The sequence below is a fragment of the Nannobrachium achirus genome (assembly GCF_963921795.1).
Source record: "Nannobrachium achirus genome assembly, chromosome: 22".
NCBI lineage: Eukaryota > Metazoa > Chordata > Actinopteri > Myctophiformes > Myctophidae > Nannobrachium > Nannobrachium achirus.
Window position 1 is genome coordinate 51,031,772 of NC_137829.1, and position 19,715 is coordinate 51,051,486.

General features: G+C 45.6%; 1 protein-coding gene across 1 annotated transcript in view; it reads left to right on the top strand.

Moving 5' to 3' along the window:
• LOC308307677 (contactin-associated protein-like 5) overlaps positions 1-19,715 on the top strand; it is a gene marked incomplete at both ends in the record, with an annotated part of 201,373 nt that overhangs the window by 28,546 nt on the left and 153,112 nt on the right. Inside the window, 2 exons of the mRNA XM_080752943.1 lie at positions 1,330-1,440; positions 4,548-4,741. Of these exons, the coding sequence (XP_080609069.1) occupies positions 1,330-1,440; positions 4,548-4,741 (305 nt within the window). The remainder of the gene's footprint in view (positions 1-1,329; positions 1,441-4,547; positions 4,742-19,715) is intronic.

Here is a 19,715-nt window from a genome sequence, read left to right on the forward strand (position 1 = left end):
AACTATTGAAAAATAGCAGATATACAAGCTCACAGCGCGGCACCGAGTGCCGCGCTGCGAGCTTGTAGATCTGCTATTTTAAAAAAATCGTGAAAATTAGAATTTTGACCCGATTCTATAAGTGTCTTTTGAATCCTTCTAAGACTTTTTGAAAAAACCCTATGTTTCTATGTCAGCAATCTGGCCAGCCATCGTCAAAGAAAAGGTCCTTTTCACTTAACTGGAGCTCAGTTAGTCTGTTCTTGAGAGACTACTATGTCAGTGGTGCTCAAACTGTTTCATGTGAAGGACCCCCAAAATGATATGTATTTGGCCACGGACCCCCATCTCAAAATATCTAGTTCCAGGGACCACCCAGAAGCAAAATTTGAGTTACAAACGTTCGCTTTGAAAATACATATATTCAAAGATTTGCACACATTTTCGCGACTTTTTCAAAAATAGCAGATCTACAAGCTCGCAGCGCGGCACACGGTGCCACGCTGTGAGCGTTGTATATCTGCTACTTTTCACTGGATAAAGCATTCAATAACCCTAGGCCTAAATGGGTTAATGCAACCGTAATGACTTACCCCAAATAAGTGTAATACGAGCGATCTCAACGGCACTCTAATCTGTCTGCAGTGGTGGGAAAAAGTACTCAAATATTTTACTTGAGTGAAAGTATCAGTGCTGCAATGTAGAAATACTCCATTACAAGTGAAAGTCCAGAATCCAAAATGTACTTGAGTAAAAGTATGAAAGTTTTGGCATCAAAATGTACTTATAAAGTAGGCTACCAAAAGTAAAAGTACAAAATGTTTGAAAATAGCCGATCTACAAGCTCACAACGTGTTGCGTTGCGACACGTTGTGAGCTTGTAAATCGGCTATTTTCAAATATTCGCGGTATAAATATGGCTAAAGTGTTTAATTATGTTTTATAATATTGTAATTTATATCTGCTAAGTAACTAGTAACTAAAGTTTTAAAATAATTATAGTGGAGTAAAAGTACAATATTTGCCTCTGAGATGTAGTGGAGTAGAAGTAAAAGTACAGAAAACGGGAAATACTAAAAGAACAGTACTTACGTAAATGTACTTAGTTACTTTACACCACCGTCTGTCTGTCTGTCTGTCTGTCTGTCTGTCTGTCTGTCTGTCTGTCTGTCTGTCTGTCTGTCTGTCTGTCTGTCTGTCTATTTTCTACAAATCTACAATCTACACAGGTTTGATAAAGGAGCTTGTATTGTGTAAGTTGTTTGTATGTGGTTTTATGAAAAGGCATAAAGGTAATCAAAGTTTGATGGAGTCAGACAGTCATGCTTTCTTTCTTTCTTTCTTTTCCAGATAACTGCAATGGTCCTCTTGTACCTGCACTGCCCCAAGCCTCATTCCAGAGCTCCTCTCAGTCCTCCGTGCGTAACGCTCCTTATTACGCCAAGCTCAACAGGAGAGATGGTAAGTATAGCGTACGGCAGTACAGGGGTCATCAGTATGTCCTAGTGTCCAGGGACGTCACACCAAATTCTGGGCCCTGGGTACAAGGATTCACTGCGGGCCCCCCCATGAATGTTAACTATTGAAAAATAGCAGATATACAAGCTCACAGCGTGGCACCGAGTGCCGCGCTGCGAGCTTGTAGATCTGCTATTTTTGAAAAAAATTGTGAAAATGTGTGCAAGAAACCCATGTTTCCATGTCAGTGATGCTCAAACTTTTTCATGTGAAGGACCCCCAAAATGATATGAATTCGGCCACGGACCCCCCTCTCAAAATATTTAGTTCCAGGGACCCCCCCCCCCCCCCCGGAAGCAAGATTTGAGTTACCAATGTTCACTTAAAAAAATACTTATTCAAAGATTTGCACACATTTTCACGACTTTTCAAAAATAGCAGATCTACAAGCTCGCAGCGCGGCACTCGGTGCCGCGCTGTGAGCTTGTAGATCTGCTATTTTTCAGTAGCTAAAGTTACTAGGGCCCCTCCACCTTGGGCCCTGGTAACTCAGTCCCACTTTATACCCCTGTGACGCCCCTGCCAGTGTCCGTAGCGAAGACGTGTCCTCCCAGTCCCGTCCTTGGCAAATTTGAGACTTTCCTTTTTTACACACCATTATAATGTTCTTATTTTTACTGAATGTCAAGTCTCCAGGTTTTCCTTCAGAATATGTATGACACAGATTTACGACACTCGGGCACATTATTAGTCCACTAGCAGCACAGTTGTTCTAAAGTGTTTTATTTGCAAGGAGCCCCTAACTCTGAGAGTGTACACATGGAACCAAATGGAGCCATTGTTGTATGTCCGTCGCAAACCCACCACAAGCCTGCATGGTGATGACCCCTGCAGACAAGAGTCCTCCATAATGCCATCGTTACTTAAAAGCATGATAATATTAGCCTAAAAAATGTAATAAAAACACAATTAAAAGCCCTAATTCCCATGGGCATTAGGGCAGGGCAATTAACCGAATATATTTCTAAAACCAACATTCAGAACCTCTAACTGACTTCATCTGGCTCATGCAGACTATTTCAATATTTGATAGGCAGGTACAGAGCTATTGTTTTTTTCTTATATCATTACATTGACAAATGAAACTTCTAACCAATTTTTTGTTAGATTTATAGTCTGATTATCCACTTAAGCCATGTATTAAAAAACTTGTTGTACAATGATGCCGTGTGAAAATAGCCGATCTACAAGCTCACAATACGGAGGGAATGCGACGTGTTTTGAGTTTGTGGATCTCCTATTTTCAATGGCCCGAGCCTATAGCCCTAACAGACATGCCTGAACACGAAAAGATGATGATGATGATGATGTGATGTGATGTGATAATGATGATGATGATGATGATGATGTGATGATGATGATGGGGAAAAGGTAAACATTAGTTTAACATGAGGGGAGCGGAGGAGAAGAAAACGGTCATCCTAAATGACCTCTAAATGACCTCTGGTTATTTTTAGCCGCGGCCGAACCTCCGCAACATAACGCTTGTACAGGGGTGTCGCACCACATTCTGGGCCCTGGGTACAAGGATTCACTGCGGGCCCCCCATGAACGCGTTATTATTATGCATTATTTTGTGCTTTAACTATTGAAAAATAGTAGATCTACAAGCTCACAGTGCGGCACCGAGTGCCGCGCGGCAAGCTTTTAGATATGGGCTTTTAGGTGGTGGGCTCTAGTCTAGACTCTAGTCTAAGGTTTGATATTCAGAACTCATCTCTCCCCCCGCGGTGTTGTCTCTCTCCCCGCGGTCCACCGCTGACTGAGTAATGCAACGTTCTGCCCAAGCTGACCTGCTTCTGCTTCTTGATAGCAAGCTGGGTGGTAGCGACTGTGCGTGTGTGTGTGTGTGTGTGTGTGTGTGTGCGTGTGCACGTGTGGATAGTGACGAGGGCATTACTGACAACATTGTTTACACTTTAGTTATCCATCCTACTGTTATCAGTCTCTCTCATTGAGCATGGTGCAACCCCTTGTCTGCTGTTGAGGAGCTGTGTTATGCGTACAGCCGTGGGGATATATGAAATATGACAGACAGACACTGTTTTGTTTTGTTGCTCTAGGTTGTTTGTTTGTTTCAGTTTTTCTTTAGTTTTAGTATTTTTTTTTTTGGGGGGGGGGGGGGGAGTGTTCTTCACGATGGTTAGACATTCCACAAACAACAATACCCCCTTCTCCCCTAGCCATACCACCACCACGCACGCACGCATGCACGCACGCATGCACGCACGCATGCACGCACGCATGCACGCACGCACGCACGCACGCACGCAGACACACACCCTTCTCCTTCAGCTCAGCCAGTGCATTTCTTTTCTCCATAAAAACAAGAGCAGAATATCACAGACTGTTCCCAGTGCACTGCCCCCCCCCCCCCCCACAAACCACAACAATACACTGCTCATCGACTGAATGCTAAAAAGGATCTCTTTCTCTCTTATCTATTTCTCTTTCTGTCTGTCTCTCTCTCTCTCTCTCTCTCTCTCTCAGGGGTGCCAATTGGGTATGGCAGGGGTATGCTGCTGCCATACCCTGGGTCCAGGGGGGAAAATAAAAGTTACTTTTAAATATAAATCCATGAATGTCTCTTTGTCTATTTGTGCTGGTTGTTATGTTGTTAATAACTACAAATGCAAAATTTAACAAAATGGTCACTTTAACAAGGTATTATAATTATAATCTCCACGCTTGTATTCTCCCCATCTTGACAAGATGGTATATTCCCAGGTTCCGCAGGTCAGCTGCACAGGTGCAATGCATTATTGTTAATTGTGGCACGTTTACTAACATAGCTGCACTTGAACAACCGTTCCTGTCTGCCATATCCCAGCCCAAGAAACCGTACAAACAGGGGGGGAAAAAAAATCGGAGATTGTGGAATAGTTGTCTGGCTACGCGAGACTAGTCATGTTGCCATACCTTAGCTTTTCTGAACTGACACCACTGCTCTCTCTCTCTCTCTCTCTCTCCCTCTCTCTCTCTCTCTCCCTCTCTCTCTCTCTCTCTCTCTCTCCCTCTCTCTCTCTCTCTCTCTCTCTCTCTCTCCCTAGGAGCGGGCGGCTGGTCGCCGCTGGTCACAGACACCCAGCCCTGGCTGCAGCTGGACCTCGGGGACAGGGTGGAGGTGACGGCCGTGGCCACACAGGGGCGCTACGACAGCTGGGACTGGGTCAGCAGCTTCCTGCTGCTCTACAGCGATACGGGCCGGGCCTGGAAGCAACACCGCCAGGACGACGGAGTCGGGGTGAGTCTCTCTCGGTTCTGTTTCGCCCCGTTTACTGTCATATGGATGCTGTCTAGGCAGAAAGCTCTCATCTCCATATTCCTTTTTTTTTAAAACCTAGAATTATTGAATGCTTTAACCAGTGAAAAATAGCAGATATACAAGCTCACAGCGCGGCACCGAGTGCCGCGCTGCGAGCTTGTAGATCTGCTATTTTTGAAAAAGCCGTGAAAATGGGTGCAAATCTTTGAATGTATGTATTTTCGAAGCGAACGTTTGTAACTCAAACGTTCGGGGGGGGGGGGGGGGGGGGGGTCCCTGGAACTAAATATTTTGAGATGGGGGTCCGTGGCCAAATAAATATAATTTGGGGGGTCCTTCACATGAAAAGGTTTGAGAACCACTGACATAGTTGTCTCTCAAGAACAGACTAACTGAGCTCCAGTTAAGGACGACGGAGTTGGGGTGAGTCTCTCTCTCTCTCTCTCTCTCCACAAGATGATCGCCTTGTTTTGATGCTTTTTACCAAGTGTGATTTTTGTTTTATCTCTTTGTCGTGGATTGTTAGTAATATGATTTTATTTATGTATTTTATAGAATATTTAAAGGACGTAGGAAGTGTACATATAATTATTTTTATGTACAGGTCATCTGATAATTGTTTTAGGAAATTATAGGATTTTCTTTTACACATGGCTACTGTATACAGTATACCACCATTTAGAGGGATAGCTCACCCACAAAATAACGTATTTCTATTAATTATTCACCCAATGGAGACTTGCATTCATGGATATGTTTTTGTTCCCTATGGAGTCACAAAAGCCCCTTTTCGACTGCAGCTTTAGCACCACACCACACTACACCACACCACACTGCACCACATAAAAATATCTACATTTTCCATTACAAAAAAGTACCCCTATCGGTAAGAAACAAATTGACCCTTTTAACTGTGTTTATAATACAATATAAATGTGTATTACAACTATCCTAATTATAATGCACTGTAATGGATTATAACTGTGATTATAATACACTAGAAGCTGGGCCGCCCTTCGGATACCTGTTTTTTACCTGGTCATAGGACCCGTTTTGACCATCTGTCTGCCTGTGTCCATTTATGCCCATATATGGAGATATCTGTATCTGTCTGTCTGTCTGTCGGCGTCCATTTTATGTCCATATATGGAGATCACTGCAGTTATAGTTCTGGGTCCATTTTATGCCCATATATGGAGATATCTGTCTATCTGCGTCCATTTTATGCCCATATATGGAGTATCTGTCTGTGCCTCCAACTGTGTTGCAGACACAGTGCCGGTTCCCCCTTTAATGCAAACCTCATTATACCTGTTGTCATAGGACCCGTTTTGAACATCTGTTTGCCTGTGTCCATGTATGCCCATATATGGAGATATCTGTATCTGTCTGTCTGTCTGTCTGTCTGTCTGTCTGCGTCCATTTTATGTCCATATATGGAGATCACTGCAGTTATAGTTCTGGGTCCATTTTATGCCCATATATGGAGATATCTGTCTATCTGCGTCCATTTTATGCCCATATATGGAGTATCTGTCTGTGCCTCCAACTGTGTTGCAGACACAGTGCCGGTTCCCCCTTTAATGCAAACCTCATTATACCTGTTGTCATAGGACCCGTTTTGAACATCTGTTTGCCTGTGTCCATTTATGCCCATATATGGAGATATCTGTATCTGTCTGTCTGCGTCCATTTTATGCCCATATATGGAGATCTTTGACCATCTGTTGGGTCCATTTTATGCCCATATATGGAGATATCTGTCTATCTGCGTCCATTTTATGCCCATATATGGAGTATCTGTCTGTGCCTCCAACTGTGTTGCAGACACAGTGCCGGTTCCCCCTTTAATGCAAACCTCATTATACCTGTTGTCATAGGACCCGTTTTGAACATCTGTTTGCCTGTGTCCATTTATGTCCATATATGGAGATATCTGTATCTGTCTGTCTGCGTCCATTTTATGCCCATATATGGAGATCTTTGACCATCTGTTTGCCTCTGTCCATTTATGTCCAATATGGAGATATCTGTATCTGTCTGTCTGCAATCCATTTTATGCCCATATATGGGGGCATTCATTTTATGCCCATATATGGAGAACGCGCGTGCCCGTGGGACGAACGGTTCTCGAGATACGCGGATTACATACATACATACACACTCACAGAGATTTTTTGTTGACTCATGTGGCGTACGTGATGTCAGAGCCTTTTATGAAGTGATGTCACAATGAGTCAGAGCTTTCGCCGATTTCCTCCGGAACAGCCTGATGTCAACAATCAACCCCGCATAAGGAGATTCCGAACGTTTCGTGCCCATTCGGGAAAACCGCGCGTCGGGTCGGGTCGAGACCCGGCACTGCACTCCGTGCCGCGGCGGGGAACGCGCGTGCCGAATCTGAAGCTGGTGGGACGAACGGTTCTCGAGATACGCGGATTACAGACAGACACACAGACAGACAGACAGACACGCAGAGACTTCTCGCATTTATAGATAGATTATAAAGTATTAATGTACTCGTACTCGTACTCGTCTTCTTCCGCTTTTCCGGTCAGGGTCCGGGTCGCGGGGGCAGTATCCTCAGCAGGGAAGCCCAGACAGTCCTCTCCCCAGCCACTTCCACCAGCTCCTCCGGGGGGATCCCGAGGCGTTCCCAGGCCAGCTGAGAGATATAATCTCTCCAGCGTGTTCTGGGTCGACCCCGAGGTCTCCTCCCGGTTGGACGTGCCCGAAACACTTCCCCAGGGAAGCGTCCGGGAGGCATCCTAACCAGATGCCCGACCCACCTCAACTGGCTCCTCTCGACGTGTAGGAGCAGCGGCTCTACTCCGAGTCCCTCCCGGATGTCTGAGTTCCTCACCCTATCTCTAAGGCTTAGCCCAGACACCCTGCGGAGGAAACTCATTTCGGCCGCTTGTACTCGCGACCTCATTCTTTCGGTCATTACCCAAAGCTCATGACCATAGGTGAGGATTGGGACGTAGACTGACCGGTAAATCGAGAGCTTTGCCTTGCGGCTCAGCTCTCTTTTCACCACAACGGACCGGTGCAGCGTCCGCATTACTGCGGACGCTGCCCCGATCCGCCTGTCAATCTCCCGCTCCCTCCTTCCATCACTCGTGAACAAGATCCCGAGGTACTTGAACTCCTCCACTTGAAGCAGGGCCACCTCCCCGACCTGGAGTGGGCACTCCACCCTTTTCCGGCTGAGAACCATAGCCTCGGACTTGGAGGTGCTGATCCTCATCCCGGCCGCTTCACACTCGGCGGCGAACCGCCCCAGGGAGAGCTGGAGGTCGTTGCTCGAAGCAGCAAAGAGGATCACATCATCCGCAAAAAGCAGGGATGAGATCCTCCCGCCACCGAACTCGACACCCTCCGCCCCCCGGCTGCGCCTAGAAATTCTGTCCATAAAAATTATGAACAGAACCGGTGACAAAGGGCAGCCTTGGCGGAGTCCAACTCCCACCGGAAACAGGTCCGACTTACTGCCGGCTACACGGACCAGACTCACACTCCTTCGGTACAGGGATTGAATGGCCCTTAGCAACGCGCCATCAACCCCATACTCCTGGAGCACCCCCCACAGGATACCTCGGGGGACACGGTCGTAAGCCTTTTCCAAATCCACAAAACACATGTGGACTGGTTGGGCAAACTCCCATGCCCCCTCTAGCACCCCAGAGAGGGTAAAGAGATGGTCCATGGTTCCACGGCCAGGACGAAAACCACATTGCTCCTCCTCGATCCGAGGTTCAACTATCGACCGGACCCTCCTCTCCAGTACCTTCGCGAAGACCTTACCGGGGAGGCTGAGGAGTGTGATCCCCCTGTAGTTGGAACACACCCTCTGGTCCCCCTTCTTAAAGATGGGTACCACCACCCCGGTTTGCCACTCCAAAGGCACTGCCCCCGATGTCCACGCAATGTTGCAGAGACGTGTCAACCAAGACAGCCCTACAACATCCAGAGCCTTGAGATACCCAGGGCGGATCTCATCCACCCCCGGGGCTCCGCCTCCGCGGAGCTGCTTCAGCACCTCTGAAACTTCCACCCCGGAGATTGGACAACCCAGCCCCAAGCCCCTCGGCTCTGTTTCCTCCACAGAATGCGTGCTGGTGGGATTGAGGAGCTCCTCAAAGTATTCCTTCCACCGCCCGACTATCTCCTCAGTTGAGGTCAGCAGCTCCCCGCCCCCACTGTACACAGTGTGGGCAAGTTGCCGCCTCCCCCCCCTGAGGCGCCGGATGGTACTCCAGAACCTTTTCGGAGCCGTTCGATAGTCTTCCTCCATGGCCTCACCGAACTCCTCCCACGCCCGAGTTTTTGCTTTTGCGACTGCCGCGGCTGCACACCGCTTGGCCCGTCGGTACCAATCAGCTGAATCTAGAGACCCACACGACAGCCACGCCCTGTAGGCCTCCTTTTTCAGCCTGACAGCATCCCTTACCGCTGGTGTCCACCAGCGGGTTCGGGGATTGCCGCCACGACTGGCACCGGCAACCTTGCGGCCACAGCTCGCGACAGCCGCCTCAGCAATAGCGGAGCGGAACACGGCCCACTCGGCCTCAATGTCCCCCTCCACCCCCTGGACGCGGTCGAAGCTCTGCCGGAGGTGTGAGTTGAAGACCGTCCGGACAGGTTCTTCCACCAGGCGTTCCCAGCAGACCCTCACTACTCGTTTGGGTCTGCCAGGTCTGCGCGGCGTCCTCCCCTGCCATCTGATCCAGCTCACCACCAGGTGGTGATCAGTTGACAGCTCTGCTCCTCTCTTCACCCGAGTGTCCAGAACATACGGCCGTAGGTCAGATGATACGACTACAAAGTCGATCATTGACTTCCGGCCTCGGCTGTCCTGGTGCCACGTGCACAAGTGGACAGCCTTATGTTTGAACAAGGTGTTAGTTATGGACAAACTGCGACTAGCACAGAAGTCCAATAACTGAACACCACTCGGGTTCAGATCGGGCAGGCCGTTCCTCCCAATCACGCCCCTCCAGGTCACGCTGTCGTTGCCCACGTGAGCGTTGAAATCCCCCAGTAGGACAATGGAGTCCCCAGTCGGGGCACTATCAAGTACCCGTCCCAAGGACTCCAAAAAGGGTGGGTACTCTGTACTGCCGTTTGGCGCATACGCGCAAACAACAGTCAGGACCCGTTCCCCAACCCGAAGGCGCAGGGAAGCAACCCTTTCGTCCACTGGGGTAAACCCCAACGTACAGGCAGAGAGCCTAGGGGCTATAAGAAAGCCCACCCCAGCCCTCCGCCTCTCACCCGGAGCAACTCCAGCAAAGGAGAGGGTCCAACCACTCTCAAGGACTTGGGTTCCGGAGCCGGAGCTATGTGTCGAGGTGAGGCCGACTATATCTAGCCGGAAACGCTCAACCTCTTCCACCAGCTCCAGCTCCTTCCCCGCCAGAGAGGTGACATTCCACGTTCCTAAAGCCAGTTTCCGTAACTGGGGATCGGACCGCCAAGGCCCCCGCCTTGGTCCACCCGATCCGTTTAACACCGGACCCCTCTGGCTCCTCCTGCGGGTGGTGGGTCCACTGGGGGATGTGCCCATGTAGTCGGTTCGGGCTGGGCCCGGCCGGACCCCATGGGCTAAGGCCCGGCCACCAGGCGCTCGCCCACGGGCCCCAACCCCGGGCCTGGCTCCAGGGCGGAGCCCCGGTAACCCTCCGGGCCGGGTACACGGACTCATGTTGTTGCTCATCATAAGGGGTCTTCTGAACCGTTCTTTGTCTGGCCCCAGTCAACTAGAACCAATCTGCAATTACTATGATAATTAAAATACACTATAATAGATTATAATAGTGGTTATAACACAATATAATCTATTATCATGTATTACAAACTATATCCTGGTGGTCTAAATGAAAAGTCAGTGTGTGTGATCAGTCATTATTATACTCTAGATACCTTTATTATCCCAAGGGGGAAAATCTCTCTCTCTCTCTCTCTCTCTATCTATCTATCTATCTATCTATCTATCTATCTATCTATCTATCTATCTATCTATCTATCTCTCTCTCTCTCTCTCTCTCTCTCTCTCTCTCTCTCTCTCTCTCTCTCTCTCTCTCTCTCTCTCTCTCTCTCTCTCTCTCTATCTATCTATCTATCTATCTATCTAAGATTTTGTCCACAATTCCAAGCAGCATTGATGTGGTGCCATAGGAGAGATAACAGGCAAAACGTTGAGCAAAATAGCAATTCTTCTGCATTCTCTAATTGTGTAGATAGACCATGGGCCTTCAACAGGGGGTCCGGGACCCCTAAGGGGTCCTCAGAGTTTCTACAGGGGGTCCTCCAAATCTTTTTGTGATAGAAACTTTTTTTTACTGAGAACTTTAGACAAAAATAGCAGCTCCACAAGCTCACAAGGCCTCGCGCTGCGAGGCCTTGTGAGCTTGTAGTTCGGCTATTTTAGGCAAAGGCGTTTAGTGTGCAGGGGAAAAAGAGCAGACTAAGTACAGAGTGAAAGGTCAAGTTTATTAAGTATTGACGGTTCAAGTGGTTAAAAAACACAAATTGACACGAATCCAAAATACACTGATGATTGTGCTGTCAAACGATGAAACTATACACATAGAATCTCTCCTTCAACTAAGGAGTCCTTGGTCTGAAAACGTTGAAGACCCCTGGTGTAGACAGATTGAGAGTGGGTCCATTTGGTTTCATTTTACACTCTCAAGAGTTAAAGATCTACAGTATAAGGGTCCATTTAGTTACGAACTCTCTATTTAGCTGGGGACCACCTGGAACCCCCTCAAGGACCACTAGTGGTACCTCGGTCCTCGGAGCACTTGTTGAAAACTACTGATTCTCGTAGTCTTGCCTGCCTGATGTATAGCTCCACTAATCATCATCAACGTAGATTTAACACTAAACAAGGCTCTAACTCGTTCTCCTGCTATACCATCAACATGTGGAAGGCCCTTCCACAAGCCTTAAAGGAGAGCAAATCCCTAGCCTCCTTCAAAATTGGTATGAAAAGTCACCTTCAGACAGCTGCTACCCGTGACTTGTAAATAGACTAAGCCCCCATCATGCTCCCCCCCTTTTCTTTTTTTTCTGCCTTTGTATTTGATATTATGTTTTTGAAACTGATATTATCCTAGATAAAGTACTATGTTCTATCCGTCTGTCTTTCAATGTTATATGAGATACTTAAAGTGTGGTTCCTGTGGAAATAAGCCTCGGCTTTCTAGGATCTCCTTTTAGTTGACCTTGTACCAGTGATTTGTACTGTCATGAAACTGTACTTTTTTCTATTGCAAACTTCTAATAAATTCTTCAATCAATCAATCAATCAATCAATCAATATGCCCTTATCAAGGGTAAATAACTACATGCACTGAAATACATGGTTATTTCCTCAAAAGAACGTTTTGAACTGTACAAGGTTTCCAACTGAGAGCAATGACACGTCATTCTACAGTATAAACTGTACAAACCATACCGTAACAACAGGCACGTGCACACATAGACATCAAAGGGGACTTGAGCCCCTGCCCTTTTATCCGTCTGTAAAAACTGCCCTTTCCAGAATGCAGTTTTTACTTTGGTGAAAGAAATGCAAATAATGCCCTCTTTCCATGCCATACCTGAAAGCAGCATTCAAGAGAATTTACCTTATCTAAACTCTCCTGAACTTGAATGCAGCAGCTTATGTTGAAAGAATTGCATTCGTTGTGTAGAAATCCATGCCGTTACGTCACATCTCCAGTATTGACTTGATTATTCTTACTTCAGTGTGGCATCAAGCATCGAAAATAGCCGACCTCCAAGCTCACAACGCTCGCAGCTTGGAGGTCTGCTATTTTCGATGTATTTCACCAAACGTGCCCTTTTAGAAATGTCCCTAACATTCTCTGCACGTCCCTGCGTAACAACAGTATGTAACAGCATTGTTATTTCACACGTCGTTGTGTGCACGACTGTGTCAATAGAGCCCGACCGATACATCGGTCAATTCGATATATCGGTCGTTTTGGAGCAATCGGAGGGGTATCGGACATCGGTGAATTATTCCACCGATATCCGATATTAATTGTCTGTAGCGTGTCTGTGGAGACAGCATGAACCCCTGAGTTATATAGGCCTATTTGTGGGCAATACCAGAATTATCCAGCAGAGTGCAGTATAATAGTCCAAGACGCAAGCCAACACTATAGTGGAGTTGCGGCCTCTCGTGTGTCATTCACTCACCACGTGCTGTATAACTCTGATTTTTCATTTTGGGGTGAAGGAAGGTGTGTAGACCTATGTGAAAACAGAACCATATATACTAAGGCCATATAATGTCTGGTGGACATCTTTTCTTTAATGTTTTGTAAAAAAAACATAATATATATATATTTTTTTACAAAACATCGGTATCAATATCGGTATCGGTGCTGTAGCACTCTCCAACATCGGATATCGGTATCGGACGAAAAAAATGGTATCGGTCGGGCTCTAGTCAATATGTCTCAAAACATGGCACACACTACTTTAGTCACTTGCCATTCATTCTCTTTACAACCCTCGGTTTATCTATTCTAATCGGAATGTTTAAGTAAGTGGTGGGAAAAAAGACAACAACAATCTCTAATGTAGAAGCATTAGAGGTGAAAATTGGTACAAGGCGTTGTTGCCGTGGCTTTATAATCCTCATATTATCCCACGGAGATGTTCCCGTGTGTTGCGACTTGTGTAGCTCTGTTTCCTTCAGTGCCTTTTAAAATTAAGCCATTTAGAATGGGTACACATTATTGTGTATCATTATTTTATGCTTTAACTATTGAAAAATAGCAGATCTACAAGCTCACAGCGCGGCTCCGAGTGCCGCGCTGCGAGCTTGTAGGTCTGCTATTTTTAAGAAATCGTGAAAATTTAAATTTTGACTCGATTCTATAAGTGTCTTTAGAATCCTTCTATGGTGTTTTGTAAAACCTATGTTTCTATGTCAGCAATCTGGCTTAGCCATCGTCAAAGAAAAGGTCCTTTTCGCTTAACTGGAGCTCAGTTAGTCTGTTCTTGAGAGACTACTATGTCAGTGGTTCTCCAACTTTTTCATGTCAAGGACCCCCAAAATGATTAGTATTTGGCCACGGACCCCCATCTCAAAATATTTAGTTCCAGGGACCACCCAGAAGCAAAATTAGTTAGATGCTGCATAGTTACAAGCGTTTGCTTTGAAAATACTATTCAAAGGTTTGCACCCATTTTCACGACTTTTTCAAAAATAGCAGATCTACAAGCTCGCAGCGCGGCACTCGGTGCCGCGCTGTGAGCTTGTATATCTGCTATTTTTCACTGGTTAAAGCATTCAATAATTCTGGGCCTAAATAGGTTAAAAAGTACACTCAGATGTGAGCTTGAACAGCATCGCTCTCCTCCGTAGATCTTTGACAATGTATTATTATTTATTATTTACAGCACAATGGGACGGTGATAAGAAAAGACCAAACCAGTCACACAATGTGTAGCAGCCAGAACAAGATCAAGATTGCTTTATTCGTCATAACTTTTCCATCTGCAAGCGGCGTTAGAAAGAAAAATACCATACCAATGATGTCAAGAACTATAAATTGATAAAAACCCAATGATATCAGTGGGCTGTACGGTGTATCAGATGTTATTTCAATATGTGGCATTATTTGTGTGTGTGTGTGTGTGTGTGTGTGTGTGTGTGTGTGTGTGTGTGTGTGTGTGTGTGTGTGTGTGTGTGTGCGCGCGTATAATAATCACACAACGATTGCGAAGCCTGTCCTCTCTCCGAGAATTGTTTTGAACGGTCCAACAAGCGTTTGATTAGTTTGTTTTTCTAGTCACATTGATTCCCGTAAATTCCGTTATCTGCTTCTCGTCTCTCCGCCATCCCAAAGGACAGGAGAAGGAAATGAAAGTACTGTACAGTATCGCAGCCTTGGTGGAGAGAGAGAGAGAGAGAGAGAGAGAGAGAGAGAGAGAGAGAGAGAGAGGCCTGTTTGTATTCAAGGTAAACTCTAGGTCGCCCTGGACATGTCTGGGAGCTCTTACCCTTTGTGTACAGTTCACGAGAGAGAGAGAGAGAGGCGTGAGAGCAAGTGAGAGACAGCGAGAGAGTTAGAGAGAGTGAGAGACAGAGAGAGAAAGAGAGGTATTTTGCAATTCCTTGAGGAGGAATTTAAATAAGCACTTAAAATAAATGTCATAGCTAAATTTATAGCCTAGAGGCTTCTTCGTCATTCACATGAAATGATTTTTCAACTGACAAATGTCACACCCAGTGTTGAAGAAAGCGGCGCCGCACACCCAGGTGTTTTGCGAATACTGCTAATTAAAGATGAAGCAAGTGGCTGCTGTCTGTCTCTGTCTCTCTCTCCCTCTCGCTTAAATGAGAGTAATTAGCTGCAGCTTTGTGTTGCAATCAGTTGCAGCTGTTATTGCCATGGATGCCATACTCAGACAGACAGACAGACAGACAGACAGACAGACAGACAGACAGACAGACAGACAGACAGACAGACAGACAAAAGCCCCCTTTCCACTGCAAGGTGGAACCAGACCTTTCAGGAACTTAGCTGTAGAAAAAGTCAGATGTAGAAGTGGCTGGGACCGCTTAAAAACCTGTCACATCCCAATGTCTAGCCATCATAAGAACATGTTGTTGGACTTATTATATTGTACTTTTTACTCCACTACAATTATTTGAAACGTTAAGTTACTAGTTACTTTTAGATTTGGATTATTATTACTAAACATACATTAACCAATTAAACCAGATGTTATTTGAAAACGATCTAGACGATCTAGATCTTTGTAGATGCAGAACTTTTACTTCTAACACATTGTTTTTATGGACGGGTTTCTTGTTTACAAACATTGAGACTAAATGCACAGGTGACTGTATCATGTAATCAATTCCGTCCAATCCCCAAACCTGTTTTTTTTGGGGAGCGCTGGTTTCATTTGGTACCGACCTGCGCACGCGTCTAGTTCTTATCAGTGTAACGTGGACCAGAAACCCGTCAATATTGTAGTATTGCTACCTTCGTTTAAAATCTGTATAATGTAGCTTAAAAAACTTGAATACAACTGTTATTTTGTCCAATCGGTATGGAAGAGTATATTACTACCAGTAAGACTCCCTAATCGGGAGATAAGCGACCGTTGGTCGCTTATCTCCACAAATAGGCCAAAAGTTTGTTTTACCAATTATTACACTCTATGTGAACATTTACATCAACAAATCCCAAGTACTATGCAGAACGACCCATTTCAAGTTTTTAATGTACAACAATATTTAGAAAATAGATCTACAAGCTCACAATGCTACGCATTGTCCTCGTCCCTTATATTCCCATAGGTTATATGGAGATCTCAGTGTTTGTCAGTCCTTGTTCATGTATGCCCATATATGGACATCTCTATATCTACTGTAACAGTCCTTGTCCCTTTATGCCCATAGATGGATATTCCTGATGTCATCAGTATATGAACATATATGGGCTTTCTGATATGCCCATATATGGAGATCTCTTAACTGTAAGCCCTTGTCCCTTTTATGCCCATATATGGATATCCCTGATGTCATCCGTATATGCCCATATATGGGCTTTCTAATATGCCCATATATGGAGATCTCTGTATCTCCATATATGGGTATAAAAGGATACTTCAGGTCTGACATCAGTTGCGTGATCAGATGTGGCGTGATGTCATACAATACACAAACAAGCCCTATATAAAGGGGCAATTCTCACCAGGGAAGAGAGCATTGCCTGGAATGTTGAATCTCCATATATGGAGATAACCTATGCATCACACAAAGTCTGACCTCACCAGCCCATACTTGGGCATGGACGACTTATATCTCCATATACGGAGATGGCCATATATGGAGATACGATGACATCACAGAGTCCACAGCTGATGATGTGGCGTGATGTCATACAATAAACAAACAAGCCCTATATACTGATGCGATACGATGACATCACAGAGTCCACAGCTGATGATGTGGCGTGATGTCATTGCGACCGTAAGGTCGCAGTTTAGTATGAAAACCTCCACCGGCCGTCCGTCGGTCACACGTGCGGTCGACCGCACGTCACACGTGCGGTCGACGTGTGATGAGGTCACGATGAGTCATCTATGCCCAAATATAGATTTCTAGGTCAGATGGCCCATAGAGTTTGTGATGTCAAACCTAGCAACCCAATATAAACAAACCTGATGTCAGACCTGAAGTATCCTTTTATACCCATATATGGAGATACAGAGATCTCCATATATGGGCATATTAGAAAGCCCATATATGGGCATATACGGATGACATCAGGGATATCCATATATGGGCATAAAAGGGACAAGGGCTTACAGTTAAGAGATCTCCATATATGGGCATATCAGAAAGCCCATATATGTTCATATACTGATGACATCAGGAATATCCATGTATGGGCATAAAAGGGACAAGGACTTACAGTTAAGAGATCTCCATATATGGGCATAAAGGGACAAGGACTGTTACAGTAGATATAGAGATGTCCATATATGGGCATAAATGAACAAGGACTGACAAACACTGAGATCTCCATATAACCTATGGGAATATAAGGGACGAGGACTGTCAGCTTGTAGACCTATTTTCTAAATATTGTTGTACATTAAAAACTTGAAATGGGTCGTTCTGCATAGTACTTGGGATTTGTTGATGTAAATGTTCACATAGAGTGTAATAATTGGTAAAACAAACTTTTGGCCTATTTGTGGAGATAAGCGACCTCCCGATTAGGGAGTCTTACTGGTATGAAAACCTCCACCGGCCGTCCGTCGGTCACACGTGCGGTCGACCGCACGTCACACGTGCGGTCGACGTGTGATGAGGTCACGATGAGTCATCTATGCCCAAATATAGATTTCTAGGTCAGATGGCCCATAGAGTTTGTGATGTCAAACCTAGCAACCCAATATAAACAAACCTGATGTCAGACCTGAAGTATCCTTTTATACCCATATATGGAGATACAGAGATCTCCATATATGGGCATATTAGAAAGCCCATATATGGGCATATACGGATGACATCAGGGATATCCATATATGGGCATAAAAGGGACAAGGGCTTACAGTTAAGAGATCTCCATATATGGGCATATCAGAAAGCCCATATATGTTCATATACTGATGACATCAGGAATATCCATATATGGGCATAAAAGGGACAAGGACTTACAGTTAAGAGATCTCCATATATGGGCATAAAGGGACAAGGACTGTTACAGTAGATATAGAGATGTCCATATATGGGCATAAATGAACAAGGACTGACAAACACTGAGATCTCCATATAACCTATGGGAATATAAGGGACGAGGACTGTCAGCTTGTAGACCTATTTTCTAAATATTGTTGTACATTAAAAACTTGAAATGGGTCGTTCTGCATAGTACTTGGGATTTGTTGATGTAAATGTTCACATAGAGTGTAATAATTGGTAAAACAAACTTTTGGCCTATTTGTGGAGATAAGCGACCAACGGTCGCTTATCTCCCGATTAGGGAGTCTTACTGGTACAATAAACAAACAAGCCCTATATACTGATGCGGAGATATGAGCAGGGCAAAAGTGTGACGTGTGACGTGTGACCGACCGACCGACCGACCGACGGACGGACGGCCGGTGGAGGTTTTCATAGTAAACTGCTCCCTGACGGTCGCAATTAACTTTTCAATGGCATCCCCACTGGAATTGACCGAAATGTACGACAGACAATGCCGGTCTTATATAGGGGTCATTTGTGTACGGTGTGATGTCATACTGATGTCAGCAGTGTGATGTCATACTGATGCGGAGATATGAGCAGGGCAAAGGTGTGATGTGTGACGTGTGACTCAGGGACGGACGGCCGGTGGAGGTTTTGATACTAAACTGCGACCTTACGGTCGCAACAATATAACGTTGTTGTATTTGGTCTTCCTGCTACTTCGACTGAGACATTTGGATCCTGTGTCTTGGTTTAGACACCACCTTTGGCACGACCTTGTTTCTGGTTTGACACACATTCTGACCTGAAGGTAAATAATCCATTTCTCCCCTTGAGCAAAGCAGACAGGCTCTATTGGCTCAGTGGTGAAGAGTTCAGCATTTCCCCCCAGGAGACTCGGGTTCAAACCCGGGCGTAGAGCAGAAAAGTTACAGAGAGTACTTCTTCCAGCACTGCTTGCAGACACACAGACACAGATACTCAGGGACGTGCTGGCCATTGGGAAAAGCGGGACAACTCCCGAACGGTCCAGGCCGGCCATTAGGAATAAATAAATAAATAAAATGTCGGCCTTCGTTCCATTTTGGGGGCTGGGTGGCCAACAAAGTAAATCGTCACTATCGGGCAGAAAACTCGTATCTCCAAGTTTCAAATTTTTCCTTTTTTTCACAAAGCAAAGCCCTGCTTCATCATATAAGGCCGTTGCACAAAAGTAGTGAAAACAGCAGATCTACAAGCACACAACGCCTCGCGGTGCCAGGCGTTGTGTGCTTGTAGATCGGCTGTTTTCACTAGTTTAAATCATTTTTAAAATGATAAATACAAAACAAACGCTTTTGGACATACAAGGTTTCCACCCGACAACGACACCATTTAACTCACTGGCCCCCTGGCTTGTCACTTCGTCACAAATCTTTGAGTAGCAGCAGCGCTATAGAGAGAGATCTCTCTCTATTAGTGCGCAATGAGGGCCTCTCCAACTCTTTTTCCCGGGCTGAATCAGGGGCCCAGCATGTCCCTGACTTCTTCCACCACTGCTTGCAGACACACAGACACAGATACTCACACCATCTGAGACATGGTCCGCCAGATGCGCAGTGAGTCTGACAGACCATGTCTCAGACTGTTGGGCATGTGTCTGTGTGCCTGCACAGACCATGTCCGTCCAAGTCGTAGCATCGCAGTATAGTGTTGATTTCGACAGCATGTTTT